We start from the raw sequence: 18734 nt of genomic DNA on the forward strand, positions 1-18734 counted from the left end.
CTGTCAATTTAATTTTGATTTTGCCAATATCCACTTTGTTTGTAGACCTTGTAAAATCATCTCTGATTTTGATTGGAAGGAATCAAGTAAGGTATCATATTAGGTTTACTTTGAGCTTAAAATAATTAACACTCTGTATTTCATTCAAAATACTAAGATTAAAATACAAGAACATTAATTGATGTCTGAATTTATATCATTTAGAAAATTTGTGAAAAAATGAATAACCAAAATAAATTAATCAGTAAAATATATTAGCCCATCATCGGTTATGTGATGTCAAATAGACATGATCATCGGTTTAATGGATTGGTTTGAAGGTTCGATAACCGATCAGAAACTGGTCAGTGGTCGATGAACGATCGCAGTTATAGTTGCACGGATCCGTTCAGGTACTGTACAATATATCTTTGTAACTGGTTTGTTTTTGGCTCCTGAAAATGCAGTAATATGTAATTCAATAATTAAAAATTGCTATTTCAACTTCTCTATTATCCCCAGCCACTATGTGGAAGGAGACATAGAAATAATAGTGTTCATCTGTCCGTCCGTCTGTCCATCTGTCTGTCACACTTTAGGATGTAAGTGCACCGATAATGCTCAACTGATTTTGTTTGAATTTTGTAGGATTTTTGTTCACCATATGAAGTTGATCTTATTGTGCTGCCATTTTGATTCAACAAATTTTAGAGGGTTATAGGGCTTTTGCATTTTTTTTTTTTTCGGTGTGGGGAACATACGACTATGATACTCTTGCTTGTTATAATCTTAATTCACAATGACAATTGAACTTTTAAATTCTTAGCCACTATAATATTGTTGTCTTTTGATAAGATTTTTATAGTATGTCACTGTCTTCCCATCTGTCTGACGGTTCACATATTTGTCAAGCCAAAATTCATAAAATTTTTATTTTTTTTTTTTTTTTTTTTTTTTTTTTTTTTTTTTTTTTTTTTAATAACAGAAGCACCCTTTCTTTTTTTTTTCTCATATTAAATTTTGTAGTCATCAGACACTAAATCAATGTTGAAGGATGCTTCATGTACTTTCCACAGCTGAAATTCTTGTGAAATAAAATTAGGTATCTTTTCTAATTTGGTTGATCTCAGATACTAATGCATAATAGTCTCAGGTTTTTCAGTCTGTATAGATAATAGTTCTGATGCTAGTCTTTTATAGATACATCCTTCTTAAGTAGCCTTCTAGAAAAATGAACCAGGAAAAGACAAGTGAGCCGAAGGCCTATGTTTTTTTGAAGAGGTCTATGTAAATTATCTTGGCTGGTTATTTTCAGTTGGTCAAGTGTACGGTAAGGATGTTCCAAAGAAGAAATGGAAACCCAAGGCAATATTTCCACTGTCTGGTCGGAAGGATGCTCGTGCCAAGGAGCTGGTGCTAAATGACATTGAGATTCTGGCAAAGTACATTTTCCGTAAGTTGCTTAGCAAGGATCTTTTGTTCAAATACGAAATGGTTATGCTGGCAAAATATGTTATTTACAAATGGTTACACTTGGTATTAGAATTTGGTTTCAGAATTTTCTAAGGTGTTTGCTTTTATCCAACCAGAAGCTACCAATAAACTCTATAACTTACAGTAATGAATATGTGTGGATTACTTTCAGAAAGAAATAGAACTTTGGTAGTGCATTTAACTTATTTTTTCTAATTCCTCCAGTTTGAAGAAAATGCTATAAAAAAAAGAAAAAAAAAAGAAAAGAAATTGCCACATTAAGTCTCTTTATTATGGAATAATTGTTTGAGAGTCTCTAGTTGGGAAACTTAAGGAGGTAGACCTAGGGTAAGGGACGCAACTCTTGAAATCAGTGATTTGTTTGTATCATATTCAATTCACCAAAGCCTTTCAAGCTTTCATTTGAAACAATGAAATCAGTCCAAGTTACTTTGTTGCTTTCATTACACTGACGTAAAATGCTGAATACAAACATTCCAATAATTTTTAAGAGTTGTGTTCCTTACCCTAGGTCTACCTCCTGAAATAAGGAAAATTAAGATATGGAAAAGCAAGAAAGATTTTTTATGTTATTGAAAATATCAGTAAATGTTAGGTTTCAATATACCTTGGTATGGGAAACATCTTAACATTGAAAATATGTAGCATTTGGTTAATTTTTTAGGACAAGCAGCATGCCCAGTCCCACTAGTTTTTGCATCTGGGGGTTCATGTACCCCTGACCTTTAATTACAGAGTGTTTCTCAAGGGTATTTTAGGGGTACAGAGGGTTTTCTATTGGTAAAAGTTACTTGACATACTCAGACTAAAATTTCACTGATGATGTAGTCAAATATTGTTCACGAATGTTGACACATTTTGACAAGCAACGTTGCATTTCATGGATGGAACTAACGGAAAACATGAAATTCAAAGATTAAAAGTAAAATGAAATATTGTTATTTTATGTGCAGGAATGTTTGAACGTTCATGTTTTTTTATTGTACATGAAAAATGTACTGCAGTTCGTGAATGGGTATGCTGAAAAGTCATGGTAGAAATATGCTTGGTTTATCAGGATTTTTAAGTCTCGTCTTGTGACTTTAAATTCCTGAGAATAGCATAAGCATAGGATATGATTGTTTACAGAATAAAGATTTGATTTAACCAGGTCTGATGTTAAAGGTTGTCCCTTTGATAAGTTTTGAAACAACACAAAATAGAAGATTCTAATAACTAAGCTGTATAATGATATACTCAAAGGTGTAAAACTAAATACCAATTGGTCATTGGTGTCAGTATCTGTAAGAATCAGGCATGAAACATGGTATGAAAAAAAAAACAACACCATTTTGATAGTGTAAGTTGATTATTTGCACTCTCAAAATCTTGCTGTACCATTGAGTTACAATTTCATTGAAATGCACTGAAAATGAACATTTCAACGGCAGATAACTGTCAAAAACCTCATTTTTCTAAGATTCTATTGAAAAATCTGATGATGCAGAAATCAAATAATGGTCTTTTCAAAGGGAGAAAGCATCCTTGAGGGATATTTTATTGTCAGATTGTAAGGGTTTTGACATGCATGTTTCTGATTTTTCCCATTTTGCCTGATTCTTACGAACACTTCATGTTTTCAACAGTAGAAATTCCAGTTCAAAAATGAATCGGGAACCAGACTTACAAGCTCTGTTGTGTGCAGTCATGTCATATTAAATGTGGAACTAACTGGTATAGTTTGAAATTAAATTATAACTGGGATGAGAGGAATTGAGTATTAGTTTTATTATGTCCTCTGAAAATTGATATGGTAAATCTGTTTTGAAAGCACTACTTAGGATATCTTTGAAGTTCAAAGCTGTCAATATCCATATCATCACCAGTCATGTCCTGATATATTATAATTATGGTCTTTTATTTGGTGTATAAAGTTATATTCAAGATTACAACAATGTCATTTACGTAAATGATTTTTCTACATTTTGATTGGTCAAGCTACTGTAAACAAACAGTACCATGTTCAAATAGTTTATTACATGGTAAACTTGGCCACTGATTAAAAATATATGGTGTCTGATTCATCAGACATATCATGGCAGTAGAAATTTGAACTGGGTTGTACAAAACATCTATTAAATGTTAATTAAGGTAAAATTTTCATGATTTCGTAGACAATTAAGTATTTTTATTGTCTGTTTAGGCTTTGTTAAGCTTTATGCAACCAGTCAAGGGAAATTTCAAGTGCATGTACTGAAATGGATTTATAAGAATTGAATGAAATTTTTTCTGAATATAACTTTGGAAGTTGGTTAAATTCACTCACTCATTTAGCATGAACATCCTTCGGAAGTTTACTTAAGTAGTACTCCAGCAAGAATCATGCAAATTCTGTAATATGTGATACAGATCTCAGTATTGTATTAATTTTCCCATAGACCTCTAGAGTGAAGTGCATATTTTTAGGATTTTTAAAAAAATATGTAAATTGATTCAATAAAACTTTCACTTATGTAGCATTTCTAAGGGCATGTGAAAGAATAATTTCCCGCAAAGAAAATAGGGTGAGTCCACGAAGATCGGACAGAAAAGTAGTCTTGAACTATAAATAGCCATTTTCCCTACTTTCACTTTCGTTTTGCACTCACCAAACCAACCTTTTCAGTGGAACATTTTTATGATATTATGTTAGATTTTCTTTTAAAAAAGTTCTTCAACTTACAGTGTGATGTTTGCTCTATTTTATAAGTCATTGTTCATATCTTTTGACAAAACATTAGTTTGTAGAGAGGCAAAAAGAAAATGCACTATATTTTTATAGCATCCATGTTTTCACGTACACCCGCTCAGGGATATGCAATACGATATTGGTACCTACACCTGAAAAAAGGCTACACATTTTTATTTTTGTTATTGAGTTGCTTTATAGATCTTTATGATGAAATGTATAATTATTCATTCCAATCCGTGTGCTCTTAGGAGATAATTCACATTGAAAACCCAATGATTTCTACTGTATTTTAGTGTCATTTACAGAGTTATCTCCTTTACATTTAATTCTACAGTGTATTCTATATAATTTTTATCTCGCTGAGAGCACAGGTTACATGAAAAGTCGCTTGTTAATTTCTGTTAAGCATTTTAAACAAAATATAAAAAATGAGAATATGTAGGCTTTCCAGTCCTGTATCCCAGATGGAGTAGTACTTAACTTGTGAGTGAATAGGGCATTATCTAAGATCGTAAGTTGATAAATTTAGAAAAAAAGTAACTAGATTAAGAGACTGTTTAAGTAGAAACCCGGTGAGACGGATCCTTTGATTTGGGCTCACAGAAAAAATTTGATCCCACCATTTTTTTTTTTGGTTCCAGTTTAATGTAAAAAAAAAAACCAACTTATAATGATATAAAATCAAGAGGGGTTATTCTGCATGGAATATCCATACTAATTACACCTTTTTGTGTTAACGGTGGGCTAGTGGATGTGCATGTGTTGAGTTTGCTCAATATTAAACTCTGCAGGGAAAATTCATTTATTCTAATGAAAGTGTAATCAAGAGAACCAACATTTTAGTAGAAATCAAAAGAATGTACCATAGTCTAGGGACAAAAACCAGACATGGAAAATAGACACACACCACAAAGAACATAACATGACTAAAATAATACATACAAAGTAACAAATGTATAGGAGCAACTGGGACTTTACTAAAAATTGGGAGCATGGACTAAATGTACTGATAGGGTAAGCATCCTCTGCTTTTCTAGAAACACCCGCCAATTTGCTTATGAAATATATACTTTAAATTATCTTCAGTTTCACAATGGACCCAAAAGGGTTAGTTGTGATTTAGGAGTGATATTGATTTCAGTGTCACAGTGAGCCAAGTTAAGTGAGATGTAATTTGGAAGTGATACTGATATCAGTGTCACAGTGAGCCAAGAAAGGTGAGATGTAATTTGGAAGTGATACTGATTTCAGTGTCACAGTGAACCAATGAGTGGTAGGTGTGATTTAGAAGCAATACTGATTTCTGTCCCACAGTGAGCCAAGAAAGGTGAGATGTGATTTGATACTTATTTCAGTGATGTGGATGTTATTTCAGTGTCACATTGACTCAAAGAGGGGTGATGTTATTTAGAAGTGATACTGATTTCGGTGTAACAGTGAGCCAAGTTAAGTGAGATGTTATTTAGAAGTGATACTGATTTCAGTCTCACAGTGAGCTAAGGAAGGGTATTACATACATGAGTTGAATTTGATTTTTCTTTAATTTATTATTTTCTGGAAATGGCATTTTGCCGTCATCCGTTTTGTTAATTAGTTTTTAATTAGTTTTTGAGTAGTTTTTGTGTCGTCTGTTGCAAGTACATGTGCTTTTCATTTCTGGGATTTGACAATTAAAGAATAAAAACATGTACTTAATACCTCTGGTTCCCCAAATAGCAGACGGTAAAAGGGGGTAGTTGTGATTAAGTTATGATTTGAAAGTATAACTGTCTCAGTCTTGCAGTGAGCCAAGGAGGATGAGATGTAATTTGGATGTGATACTGAAGTCACTCTCACAATGAGCCAAAACCAGTTCTATCTTTAAAAAAAAGATAGCTGACGCAGTAATTTTTTTTTTCTTTTACTTAAAAGTTTCTACATTTCATTCAGGAAATATAACACCTGGCACGGCACCCAATTTTCTATATAGTTTCTTTGAATGCCACTATGTTACAGTATTTAGCCAATCAGGAAACAGAATTGCGATCAGATGACTTATGTGTCTTTAAGGTCAAAGGGTAAAAAGCAAAACTACCGACTGTTTCGGATAAAACTTGAATTGTGATTTGTTTGTGCTTCTAATGTCCATTTCACTACTCGCTAAGGTGGAGGAGAATTGATTCAGTAGTGATACTAATTTCAAGCCCTGGAAATTAAATACATGTTTCAGACATTTAGAATGAATGTTTTATGTATAGATTGCTGATAAACTAGCCTTGAAGTCTCTGTCATTCAGACTCTCCTTGATACTCAGAAAAACAGAACTACTTCACCAAGTTCCTTCATTAGGAATTATCCTTAATTTTCTCAAGCACATGGAAGTAATTGACCAAGTTGAGCATTGATTCACCATTTCAATAGGTCCTGAGATCCTTGTCCTATTTGAGTACATCACATTTTGGTGTATGAAATCTCTTATGTAATTGTTTAATTTGCATTACAGCAATTTGTTGTATGGAGGGATTGTTAGCTTAATGGATTGTATTGAATTCAGTATTAGAGTCATCTTCAAATCCATTTGGAACAAAATCATTCCATTAGGAAAGTCTTGTCATTTACGGTTGTATGATTTTTGCTAATTTGTTTTATCGTCTTCTAAAGTTAGTATCAGCTATTAGTTTTAATTGGTTTTGCCTGATTGCTACAATTTACTATGATTTTTTTACCATTGAAATTGTGCTGCACTGATTTAAAACTGGTTTTAGGATAATTGATTTGAAAGAGAGAAAATCAGAAATATGATCTCAAGGGCTAGAGAACTGCCAGTTAATAAGTTATAGCTATTAAAAAATAAATTATACTACAGTCAGTGAGTGGGTGGTATAGTAGATTGATCTTGTCCAACCATTCCACCTGTCATTGAATCCTGACCCATGTGGATTGATGATCATGTTCAACCATTCCACCTGTCATTGAATCCTGACCCATGTGGATTGATGATCATGTCCAACCATTCCACCTGTCATTGAATCCTGACCCATGTGGATTGATGATCATGTCCAACCATTCCACCTGTCATTGAATCCTGACCCATGTGGATTGATGATCTTGTCCAACCATTCCACCTGTCATTGAATCCTGACCCATGTGGATTGATGATCATGTCCAACCATTCCACCTGTATTTGAATCCTGACCCATGTGGATTGATGATCATGTCCAACTATTCCACCTGTCATTGAATCCTGACCCATGTGGATTGATGATCTTGTCCAACCATTCCACCTGTCATGGAATCCTGACCCATGTGGATTGATGATCTTGTCCAACCATTCCACCTGTCATTGAATCCTGACCCATGTGGATTGATGATCTTGTCTAACCATTCCACCTGTCATTGAATCCTGACCCATGTGGATTGATGATCATGTCCAACCATTCCACCTGTCATTGAATCCTGACCCAAGTGGATTGATGATCATGACTTTATGTAGATGGAACAATATAGTTAAATGGTGGTTATTGTTCCCCAATAGATTGATAATTGTGACTTTATGTAGATGGGACATTGTAAGTTAAATGGTGGTTGTTATTCAATGTAACAGCAGTGTTCCTGTTTGTGAGAATTTGACAGTTTTAACTATTTTGATTAAAAAAAGGGGGTGAGGGTGTGTACCTTAAGCACAACAACACATGCAACTTTATGTTTTTTTTCCAAACTTTAACATATTACTGAAGACATTTAATGCAGATTAATTTTGATTATGGTGTATTCTGTTCAGCAGTTATTTCTTCTCTCTGAAAATCTGGAAAGTGGAATGACTTTTTAGCTCACCTGGCCAGAGGCCAAGTGAGCTTATGCCATCACTTGGTGTCCATCGTCGCCATCGTCTTTGTCGTCGTGGACAAATTTTCAAATATCTTCTCCTCTGAAACTACTAGACTCACAGGTTTTAAACTTGGCATGTTTGTTCCCTAGGGTGTCCTGCACAAAATGAATGTTGGGATTTTTGATCCATGAGAAAACATGGCCGTTGTCACTTAAAATAGAACATGGGAGTCAGATGGCAGTTCTTTTCAAATACCTCAAAAACTGTTGCCTTTAGCAAATTTCTGGCATAGGGTAAAATTGTTAAGCATCATGAGAAGGACCATTCATTGACTGATGTAGGAGTTACTGCCCCTGAAACAATTTTTTGGTTGTTTTTCTTTTTACATGTACACTTTGAAAATCTTCTTATCTAAAACCATTTTAAATGGAAATAAGCATAATAGTTCTTTAGTGTATTGTGCTCAAAAGGACTTGTGATTTTTAATCCATGAATAGATATGGCTGCCTATACTGAAAATGGAACTTAGGGGTCGGAAGACAGGTTTTTGAAAATAATTCAAAAATTGTTGCCTTTAGCAAAATTCTGGTTCAGGTCATGAAAATGCTATTGAAGCATTTCCTGCATCTGACAATTAAGTTGACTTTAACTTAGCCTGTCTCATTCAACCTCAATTTTTTCAAATAAGCAAATGGTTAACCAGGTGAGCGATTCAGGCTCTCTTGAGCCTCTAGTTGTAATCACCATCTTTCCTCCAGTACATGTTTTTTTTTCTGTATGCTGTTTGTTGATTTTGTGTGTCTGTTATATTTTGCTTGGTCTTTGTTTCTTAAATTTTCTTTTAGCTGTGGGATTTGACCTTTAATATTTTTTTTCATTTTGGTGATTAAAGATGTTTGTATGAAGCCATATTAAAATATGCTTATTAAACCAAAATCATATTTTTTATCTATTTATTAAAATTAATTGATATATTACACAATTTTAAAGAGAACATTTTGAACTTTGAAAGTGCTACCTACTCTGAAAAGAAGTTTTCTTTTAATTTTTGTTTAAATTCTTTTAAATGTTACAATTAAGATAATACATCTGCACTCTGATGATTAAATTGCTCTTTAAGAATTAAAGTTGCATTAAGCTGCATTTACACTTGTTATTAGCTCTCTTTCTTTCCCTTCTCAGAACTGTCAGGGCTTTGATTTATTACAAACAGAAATGGTTGTCAAGAGGATTGTTAGATTTGATCAGACAATTTCATTGTTGGAAAATCTGAATGAATTACATAACCTAAACCACATTGCAGTTTAATTGTATTTACAAATTGGTATTTGATCAAATTGTTTACATTTCAAGAGGTTTTTGCCCTCATTAGATATGAGCTTTGTGCAGACAAGTTTTTGCATATCTTTGAATCGCATTGCATATCTGAAGTCCTTGAACTATCATGCTCATGTGCTAATGGAGAGAGGAATGGCATTCAGTGTCAGTTACAAATAAGGGTTGGTATATAGAGAAGCCGCAATAGTAAAAGTCGAAATGAGGGGGCTAACCATGTCTAGAACACTGTCTGTCCATCTGTTGGTTACACTTAAGGGGTACCTACATTTTGTAATCTGTAACACAAGTACTTACCCAATGATATGGAAATTTTGCTTATAAGCACCTTGAAGATGTGCACCTATTATAAAGAAGTTCAAATGACAATCATTTTCCTTCATTTCCAGCGTGATGAACTAAAACCATTTTAGCCATGTGGAGGGTACCTTATTAGTGTAATTTATAACTTCAAAAGTATTCCCCCAATTATATTGAAACTTTGCACTGTGTAATACTGAAGATTTGTAACTTGCTAAGACTAGTATTTATGTATTGGTATTGTTTCTGAGCTTTTGTAGAATATCCATTTCATATTACATTTGATCAACTGGACCAGCATTTACTCTTTTGTAAGTATTATTTTGTATACTGTTTGATGTATCATTTTCTTATAGTCTATTGAAAAATATCTGAGCAATTTAATCCAGAGTTCAAATAATAATGGTCTTTTCAAATAGAGAAAGCATTTTTGAATGCAATTATATTGTCAGATCTATGGGTTTTTGACATACATGTTTCTGATCGATAGGTTTTTGACATACATGTTTCTGATCGGTTGGGTTCTGACATGCATCAGATCGGTTGGGTTTTTAGACATACATGTTTCTGATCGGTGGGGTTTTGACATACGTGTTTCTGATTTTTCCCCTTTTGCCTGCTTCTTACAAAAACTTGTTTTTTCCCATTTTGCCTGATTCTTACAAACACTTACACTTACTGAAGTCAGAATGGTCAGTTTGACCACATTTACCCATAATGCAAGAACTGGAGCGGTATTGTTCTTTCCATATTAAAAATATCAGAACATATAACTATGAAAGGCAATATACTAAAACATTGAAATCAAATTATAATGTCAATACTCTAATACATGTACATGTTGCAGGGCAAAGTGGAATCCAGTAGAATCCAGAATCCTCCTTGGATCAATTGGAATCCAGTAGAATCCAGAATTCTCCTTGGGCCAATTGGAATTCTAATTTCTCCCAGGACGAATTGGAATTCCAGTTTGCTCTTGATTTTAACCAGTGTAAATTGGAATTCTTTGGATATCTCAATTTACCCTCAGAGGATTTTAAGATCCTACTAAATTTTAATGATATTTGGAATTACTCTAGATTTAATGATGTGGGAAATTCCAGGTATTGCTGAACATTTTGATATTAAAATAAACTTATGATTTATGAAAATGTTGAATGTTGTTGGATATATCATTTTCAATGTACGACATTTTGAACATATTTTATTCAATGAACTGTAATATGTTACATCAAACTACAAAATTTTATTATCAAATACTAAAATAATGAAATATTAGAACGTTGACATCTCATTTACTACAGCATTTTTTTATGCTTTGTTTGTAACATTTTGTGATACAAGTGTTTTTGGACCTTCAACATGATCATTTTAAGGTTAGACATTTTCTGTTACAGCTGCTATTGGATGCAGGCTCAAAGTCTTGGTTTACAGACCAATTTTTCTGACATGCTTGAATGTGTGTTAATTCATCTAATGACTTTGGGTCAACTGAATTTACTGGTAATCCTGGGAAACATATCAGCTTAAAGTCAAGAAGGTCATCCTCAGAGTAGAAGTTTTTCGAAATACCATTTTTGAAAATATTTTATATAAACGTATTTGAATTGTTGAGGATCTTGATATCCGGAATTTTGGAGGGAAGAATATTTGAGTCTGCATTGTGAATTTTTATACCCACAGTATATCACTAACAGGGTATTGCTTTTTGATAACTGATGATTCTGTTTCATGGCTAATACGACAGCGTTTAGCTTCTCACATATAATTGACAGTAGCACTGTCTCAAATGACATTGTGTCTAAACTCTAATATAGAATTGTACTTTGTTCCAGAAAGAACAATTTAATTTTTCTATTTCATATTTCTGTGGCAGGTGACTTTCCTGTACCAATAATTTAGAACAGATTTTTGTTTTCATCTATGTCAAGTTTTATTTTAGTTGTGATTAAATGTTAATTGAAAAACACCTGCCACAGAAAACTTACCATAAGAGATAATTGGTTTAAAACCATTTTTTTTTCCCATTGAAATACTCAGAAATCTTTAATTTGTATAACTTATGAAAAAGGAATTAAAATAATGAAGAAAAAAGTCTCTTTATTTACCAGAAAATTGTACTAAGCTTGTAAAATACTTTTTCTCGTTATCTTTGAAATTTTCAAACTTGAAGCCAGTAGGATACAGAATCCTCATACTGCAAATTGGAATTGTAATTTTTCCTAGAACAAATTAGAATTATAATTTGCAATAGTTAAAATCCAGGGCAAATAGGAATTCCAATTTGTCCTAGAAGAAATTATAATTTCAATTTGCCCTAGGAGGATTAAGGATGCTGCTGGATTCCAATTTGCCTAAAGTTTCGATCATCAAAGTTCATCACATCTTTGCCTATGAAAACACACCTTTATGACAATTTCAGTGTACACCTTTGAAGAAGCAGTCTTTGTAAGAATCATGCAAATTCTGTAATAAGGCTACATGTTTTTGTTTTTGTAATTAAGTTGTTTTATGGGTCTTAATTATGAAATATGTAATTATTCATTCAAATCTGTCTGCTCTTAGGAGATGATCAACATTTGAAAATCCAATAGATTCTGTTGTATTTGAGTATCATTTACAGAGTTATCTTCCGTATTAATTTTGAAATCTACATTGCATTTTATATAATTTTTATCTCCTAAGAACACAGGATATATGAAAAACTGAATGTTAATTTCAGTTAAGTATGGCAATTCAAGCAAAATATCAAAATTTAAATTATGTAGGCTTTTCACCCATGAATCACTCTTTGCATGATTCTCAACTGGAGTGCTACTTAAGTCTGTTCTGCAGTTTCTATTATTCCTTGACTAATTAGTTTTTTCCCTGAATGTTTTGTTTAGATGTGATCTTTGTATCATATGTATGTCAAATAGTATTATGATTTTTTTTATTTGTCAATGGATGACTCTTAAAATGATTTTGAAATTCCCTAACAAAGCATCCCAATTTTTCACAAAATAAAGTTATCTCCCTCTTTCACTATTTATGCAATTTATTTCTATTTAATCATTGCAGTTTAATCAAAAAACAATATTCAACTTTGACAAAGGATGCGGTTGTGATATGAAATAAATGAAAATTTTAAAAGCAAAATTTGTCATGTGCCACCCACTGCCTGGTTTTTTGCTTGGACAACCTCTACTGAAGCTGATCTCTGTAACATTACATAGAAGGACCAGTACAGACTTTCTGTTATTGGTTAATAATTTAATTTCAGAAGTAACACACTTTCTGATTGGATAAAATATTGTGTCTATTATCTCATTGACCAAATTTTGTTGTTTGACTGTGACGTCATCGACCATTTTTGATGATTTTACTCATTACATTTTGAAACTAAAATTAAATTATAAGGAATGAATGTTATATTTTTTTCTGTTTATTTGAAATAACCTCTATGCTCGTGGTGCACACTTGATTATAAGCTGCTGTTCGAGAATTTCTTCATAGACAGAAAAAATATAACAGTCATTCCTCAAATGGAACAAGATGACCCCCAGGTCTTTAATTATACCTAGGAAGTGGGTGGTAATAGTTGGAATTATCTTGTCCCTTATTTCGTCTGTCCTTCCAAATTTAATTTTTTTCGTTATTTTTCTCCAAACAGATGGATTTATTTTATATTTGGTCTGTGGCTTAATATAAATGGGACGTACTTTCTTAGCGATTTTGGGTGCTCTCCGATAGCATCTTCCTGTATGCATTGGGGTATACCTATCTGGACAATGTGTGCAACTTCATGTGGTATTAGTTTTATATCATATTGGTGATGATTTTATTTTCAAACATGGAATAGATATTAAGCAAGAAAAATTTTGAAGTTCCAAATGTACTTTCTGGTAATTAAAATGTTTTTAGTTAGTCGTCTAGTTTCTTAAGTGTACTATTCTTTCTGTATCTTATTTCGTTATCATTTTGAAAGTTTATAATTCTATCTTCCCTGATCCATGAGCACTTATTTTCAAAACAAAAGTGTCAAGGAATAAAATTTGCATTTTCTGGGGTTTCTTGAAAGCCCTCTCTATCAGTTTTGTCAGCACTTTGATTTATAGAAACCTGGGAAGTAGTTGTTAAAAATGTAAGGATGGTTTAATTTAAGATAATTCTATTCTTCCTGAATCTTTGGATTACATAACAAATATTCCATTAAATTAGATTAATTTAAAGTACAAATTGGAAGCTGGTTAGATTTTTGACCTTGTAGAAGGTCATTGTCCTAGGGAAATTATCATGAGGCTCTGTTACATGTAAATCTCTGTTCAAATTTATGCAACTAGTAAAATGGAAATTTTTTCATGTATTGCACATACTTCATGAAGTACTGTAGAAGTTTATTATATAGATAGCAGTGTTTTGTCGAATGTTCCTATTGTAATAAATTTTGATAATTCACACTGTTAAATAAATTCGGTATTTCACTCTTGGACTTTCTCTCACCAAAATGTCACAACTGTGAAATCAATCTGCCGTTCAGGAAATTTGAAATTTATGTTGAAAATAGCAACAAATAATCAAGTAAATCTATATAAAAATAGGATAATCAATTGGTTTATTGTGAATAGCTAAAATATAATCACTCATGTCAAGAACGCAGTAAGATTTAAATCGTTAAATCTAGGCGTTCTTCGGCACTTGTGATCATATTTGGGTTATTCATTCCTTCCAATTGATTATTCTATTATTAATTATCGTGGGGTACTAATTTTTACTTTTTCGCTGTTACCATAAAAGTGCAAAAAAGTGTACATGGGAAATTAATTTGAAACACCATATGAGGTTTATCATTTATTTAATCCGTGAAAATTGATATCGGCAAATATGTTTAGTTAACAAAATCTGCGAAAAATTAATATGCTTACTTTCTGGCTGATTGGTAGCTTATCTGGTTTACAGTTTTCCTTCTGAAAATTTGGTCTATATGGCAGATGAGTTTTCATCTTAGTTACTTTTGACACGTTTTCTGTAGTTGCCATTGAAGATTTTTAAGTGTTTTTCACTTCAAAATTTGAAGAAAAGTTTGATTTTGCATATTTTTATATGACAACAAAAAATGTCAACCATATAATGGTATGGCACTCACAATGCCTTGGTTTTTTGTCTTGTTGTCGTTGTCTTTTTCTATTTAAACTTGGTTTTTGGGTGATACCTTGAACATTAGTTGATGGACCTTGATAGAATTTTACAAAAAGATTTTTAACCATTAGAAGTAGGTTGGTATTGATTTTTGGGTACATTATTGCTCCTGCCGTATACCATAATGTTTATACCACACGAAGGAGGGTTTTGATTGATTTTTTGTGTTTATAACCCTCAATAATAAGGAAAAGGGGTAAAAAGGACCAGCAGCAAGAATTTTATTAAACTTAATTATATAACTAAAATTTACTAAATATATTTGTATGGATCTCTATGAATTTTCATAGACAGCTTTTAGTTCTTGAGTAATGGAGCTTGCATCATCATCAAGATGATATTAATTACACTACAAATTCATGCCATTGTGTTTGACTTCTTCTATCAATCAATTCTAAAAAGAAAGAAAAGCTATTCTACTTTCAATGGAAAGGTTGATAAATTTTTTGAAAAATTATTAATGTTACAGTATAGCAATGGTTTCCTGTGAGTTCTTTATTTCACCTTATTTGAAGAATGGTTTATTAACACCTAGGCTCCTTGACATCCTGTTGTGTTTGGCATTTTTTAAAAAAAATCAAATGTCGAAGAACACTTTGATATAATAAGTGTGCAGAACTTGGGCTGGAGTTAAATCATTCTTTGGGCATTCTTGGCACAAGTATTTATTTTGTTTGTTTATTTATTGGTACCCAGAATTGATTATCCTATTTATTATATAGATTTTCTTCAATATCTATCGCTATTTTAAACTTAAAATATAATCAGTCGCACTGATTTAACTCGTGCATGTAACAAGTTCTGCCTACTTGTAAAATCTTTGCTTATTGTGCACTTGTGGCCATATTTTGTTCATTCACTCTTCCTAATTATATCGATTAGAATTACAGCTACTTTGATTTTCTGATATTCTTCAAGATATTTTACAGTGCAGACAATACTGATGTTCAGGGAATAGAGTTTAGACTACTTTGTAACTTACATTGAAGTCTTATTATTTTATCAGTATCTAAAAACATTTTGTTTTTAGGTTGGATATGGATTAAGATCATCAGTCAGAACAATTGCTATTTCTTTGTCAATGAGGTCATGAATGCATATATGTTGTTCATTTAAGACCATTGAGAGTCCTTGGGCTAACATTTTCATCCCGATGGGGTTGTTGTCTTTTTGACATGTACACCATACCTATTCGGGTTATAATATAGTAACACTACTGCCCTAGATATTTCAATCTACTTGTAATGTCGTTGATGTGAAAAGTCAAATGTCATGGTCACAGTAGGGTATTTATTTGGTAAAAGCTGGTACACATGGTACACACAGAAAGTTTAATCTCAATTAAGATTAATTGCATGCAATATTTGGTATTCACATGTTGGAATGGATCCTATGATATTTTCTACTATAAATATATTTTCCTTCCAGATTTTGTAAGATATATCCCTCCTTAAGTCTGAAAAGGAACAGGTTTTACTCAATTTAACAACATTCTAATAAGCAGTGTTAAATATGATAATTTTTATAAGTGTGTTAAGGAGGAGAAAGATTTGGAACAGACTACACTATGACGGACACTAAAGTCAGATGGAATTGTTGGGTTGGGCATTTGATCAGATGATTAAAACTTTCTATGCCTGCTTATGGGAACTATCAGATAGACAGACATTGAATGGAGCATGCATGTGCTTGATTGACCTGTTATTTTACATATGACCTCTTATTGAACCATTTGATTGGCTATTGGCTAGAGCAATGTTCTAAAATATCCTATATGTTTTTGGTTTTGCTGCATGCAACAAATTTTATTGATACACCAGATAATATTTATGCATGCAATTAATCTCATAAGATTAATTTCTTAATGGAACGATTACAATGTGGTTGGTGTTGTTGCACTAAGGAAACAATAGAAATTTATGTGCCCTCTCTGCACTTTGAAATTTAAAGAGTTTCCTTTTACTTTCTCTCTCAAATCTTCAAATACTTGTTGATTACATAACTTGTGATGCACATGCAGTTTTATAGCGTTTGCAAATTGCTTCATTAGGCTAGTGTATTTAAGCAGGTGGCAGTGTCCTCATAAAACAGGGTTCATCAAAATAGTTCTCAGTACAATTACACTGGCAACTTTGAAGTTTGTTTGCAGAAACAACATTTTAATAGACTAGATTTTATTTGCCTCAGTTTAGGCTGGTTTCTGCGTTGCCTCAGTTTAGGCTGGTTTCTGTGCACTTCAATCTGGTATGGCCCACCGATTTTTCATCATTTTGTTGTTTTGTAGGAGGATATAATATGTGTGTTTATCTGCCTGTCAGTCTATCATTCATTTAAGTCAGTCATCAACCTGCTTCTCTATTTTCCATGGTTATTTATTGTAGCTTAGTTTAAGTTGTAAATGTACCATATACTTTTTAATCCAAATGAAATTTGAGGGTTTATAATTAAAAAAAAAAAGAAATGACCTTTCAGATAAGATACGAGTAGATATAGCTGTACGTTTCTTATTTATTCTCTTTTTACTAGAGATTCTGGTGGTACTGATTTCACTAATACTTTTGACTTCAATATTTTTACATTTATTTCAAATTAGACATAATTAGTCCCCTACCAGCGACCTTCGCTGAAGGGGACTAATAGGTTAGCACTGGGTCTGTCAGTTAGTGTGGCAAATCAGTTTTCCACACTTTTTCATCATGCCTGCAGATACATTTGATGTTTTGTACAAGGCATTACCATCAAGTTTGAATTTTATTCAGGTCCATTGATTTTTACTGAGTTGTGACCCTTGGACTTCGAAAATTTATGAGAACTTTAAGCTTTCTACACTTTTTTGTCGTCATGCTTTCAGATATTCATTTGATATTTGGCACACCACTTAACCAACAATTTTGCTTGAAGTTTGCCTTCTGTTCTCTCTACATAAATTTCTTCCTGTAGGGAACTTTATATTACCATGCAAAACTCTCAGAATGCTTGTTTATTGTAGTTTTCTTACTTCCCATATTTATATTGACAGTGCCATATAATGGGGGTGTGGGGTTTAGTACCCCTCTCCTTTTGTTTTTGTGTGTGTAAAATGTGGGCTGAAATGAGCAGTTTATAACCTGGAAGCACTGTCTTCAAAATCTCTGGATCCATTCCTGTTAGAGTTTCAGTTCACTGAGGTTTTACTGTAACTGACTTTCTTATAAATCAGAATTCTATGAAGTTTTTTGGAGCATATGTAAGATATTGGTTCTGATCAGTTTGAACCCTGGTATATAATATTGAGAGATGTGTTTATAATTGATTAACAGCATGTATCAATTATTTGAGGCAGGTGATTATTGTTTTAGATTTGATTGGCTGCAAGATTTCATTTTCAATTATAGATGATGTGAATTGTGTCAGTTTCTTTCTGGTTGTTATTACAGTCTGATACTTACCTTATTGTCATGATACATTGTACATATAGAATGTTAAGACTTGAATTATTATTACTTGTACATGTATTGCACCTGCAAGCCTGGCTTTCAAACTTATTTTTTTTTTTTTTGGGGGGGGGAGTGGATAGGACAGATGTGAAGATGGATGTGATACTGTTAAGGTCTCAGAACTGGCATTGTCCTTTTTAATGACATCATGGTCAGAATGATATCAGTGACATGATAGTTGGAATGACATCCAAAACAAGATAGTCAGAATGACATTAGTGACATCACAGTCAGAATGACCAAAGTGACATCATATTCAGAATTAATCAATGACATGATAGTTGAAATGACATCACTGACATGATAGTCAGATTAGTGACATCATAGATGGAGTGACATCCAAGATAGTCGGAATAACATTAGTGACATGATAGTCCCAATGACATCAGTGACAATGATAGTCAGGATGACACCTGTAACATGATAGTCAGAATCACATCAGTGACATGATAGT

General features: G+C 32.6%; 1 protein-coding gene across 1 annotated transcript in view; it reads left to right on the forward strand.

Annotated features, from left to right (window-relative positions):
* The window catches only part of LOC148605452 (gem-associated protein 5-like), a 144558-nt gene that overhangs the window by 40885 nt on the left and 84939 nt on the right, over positions 1 to 18734 (forward strand). The window contains exon 17 of the mRNA XM_088551128.1: positions 1295 to 1432. Coding sequence (XP_088407254.1) covers positions 1295 to 1432 — 138 coding nt within the window. The remainder of the gene's footprint in view (positions 1 to 1294; positions 1433 to 18734) is intronic.

Source organism: Perna viridis, chromosome 10 (assembly GCF_037379345.1).
Source record: "Perna viridis isolate PV_CMFRI_1.1 ecotype Kerala chromosome 10, ASM3737934v1, whole genome shotgun sequence".
Classification (NCBI taxonomy): Eukaryota; Metazoa; Mollusca; class Bivalvia; order Mytilida; family Mytilidae; genus Perna; species Perna viridis.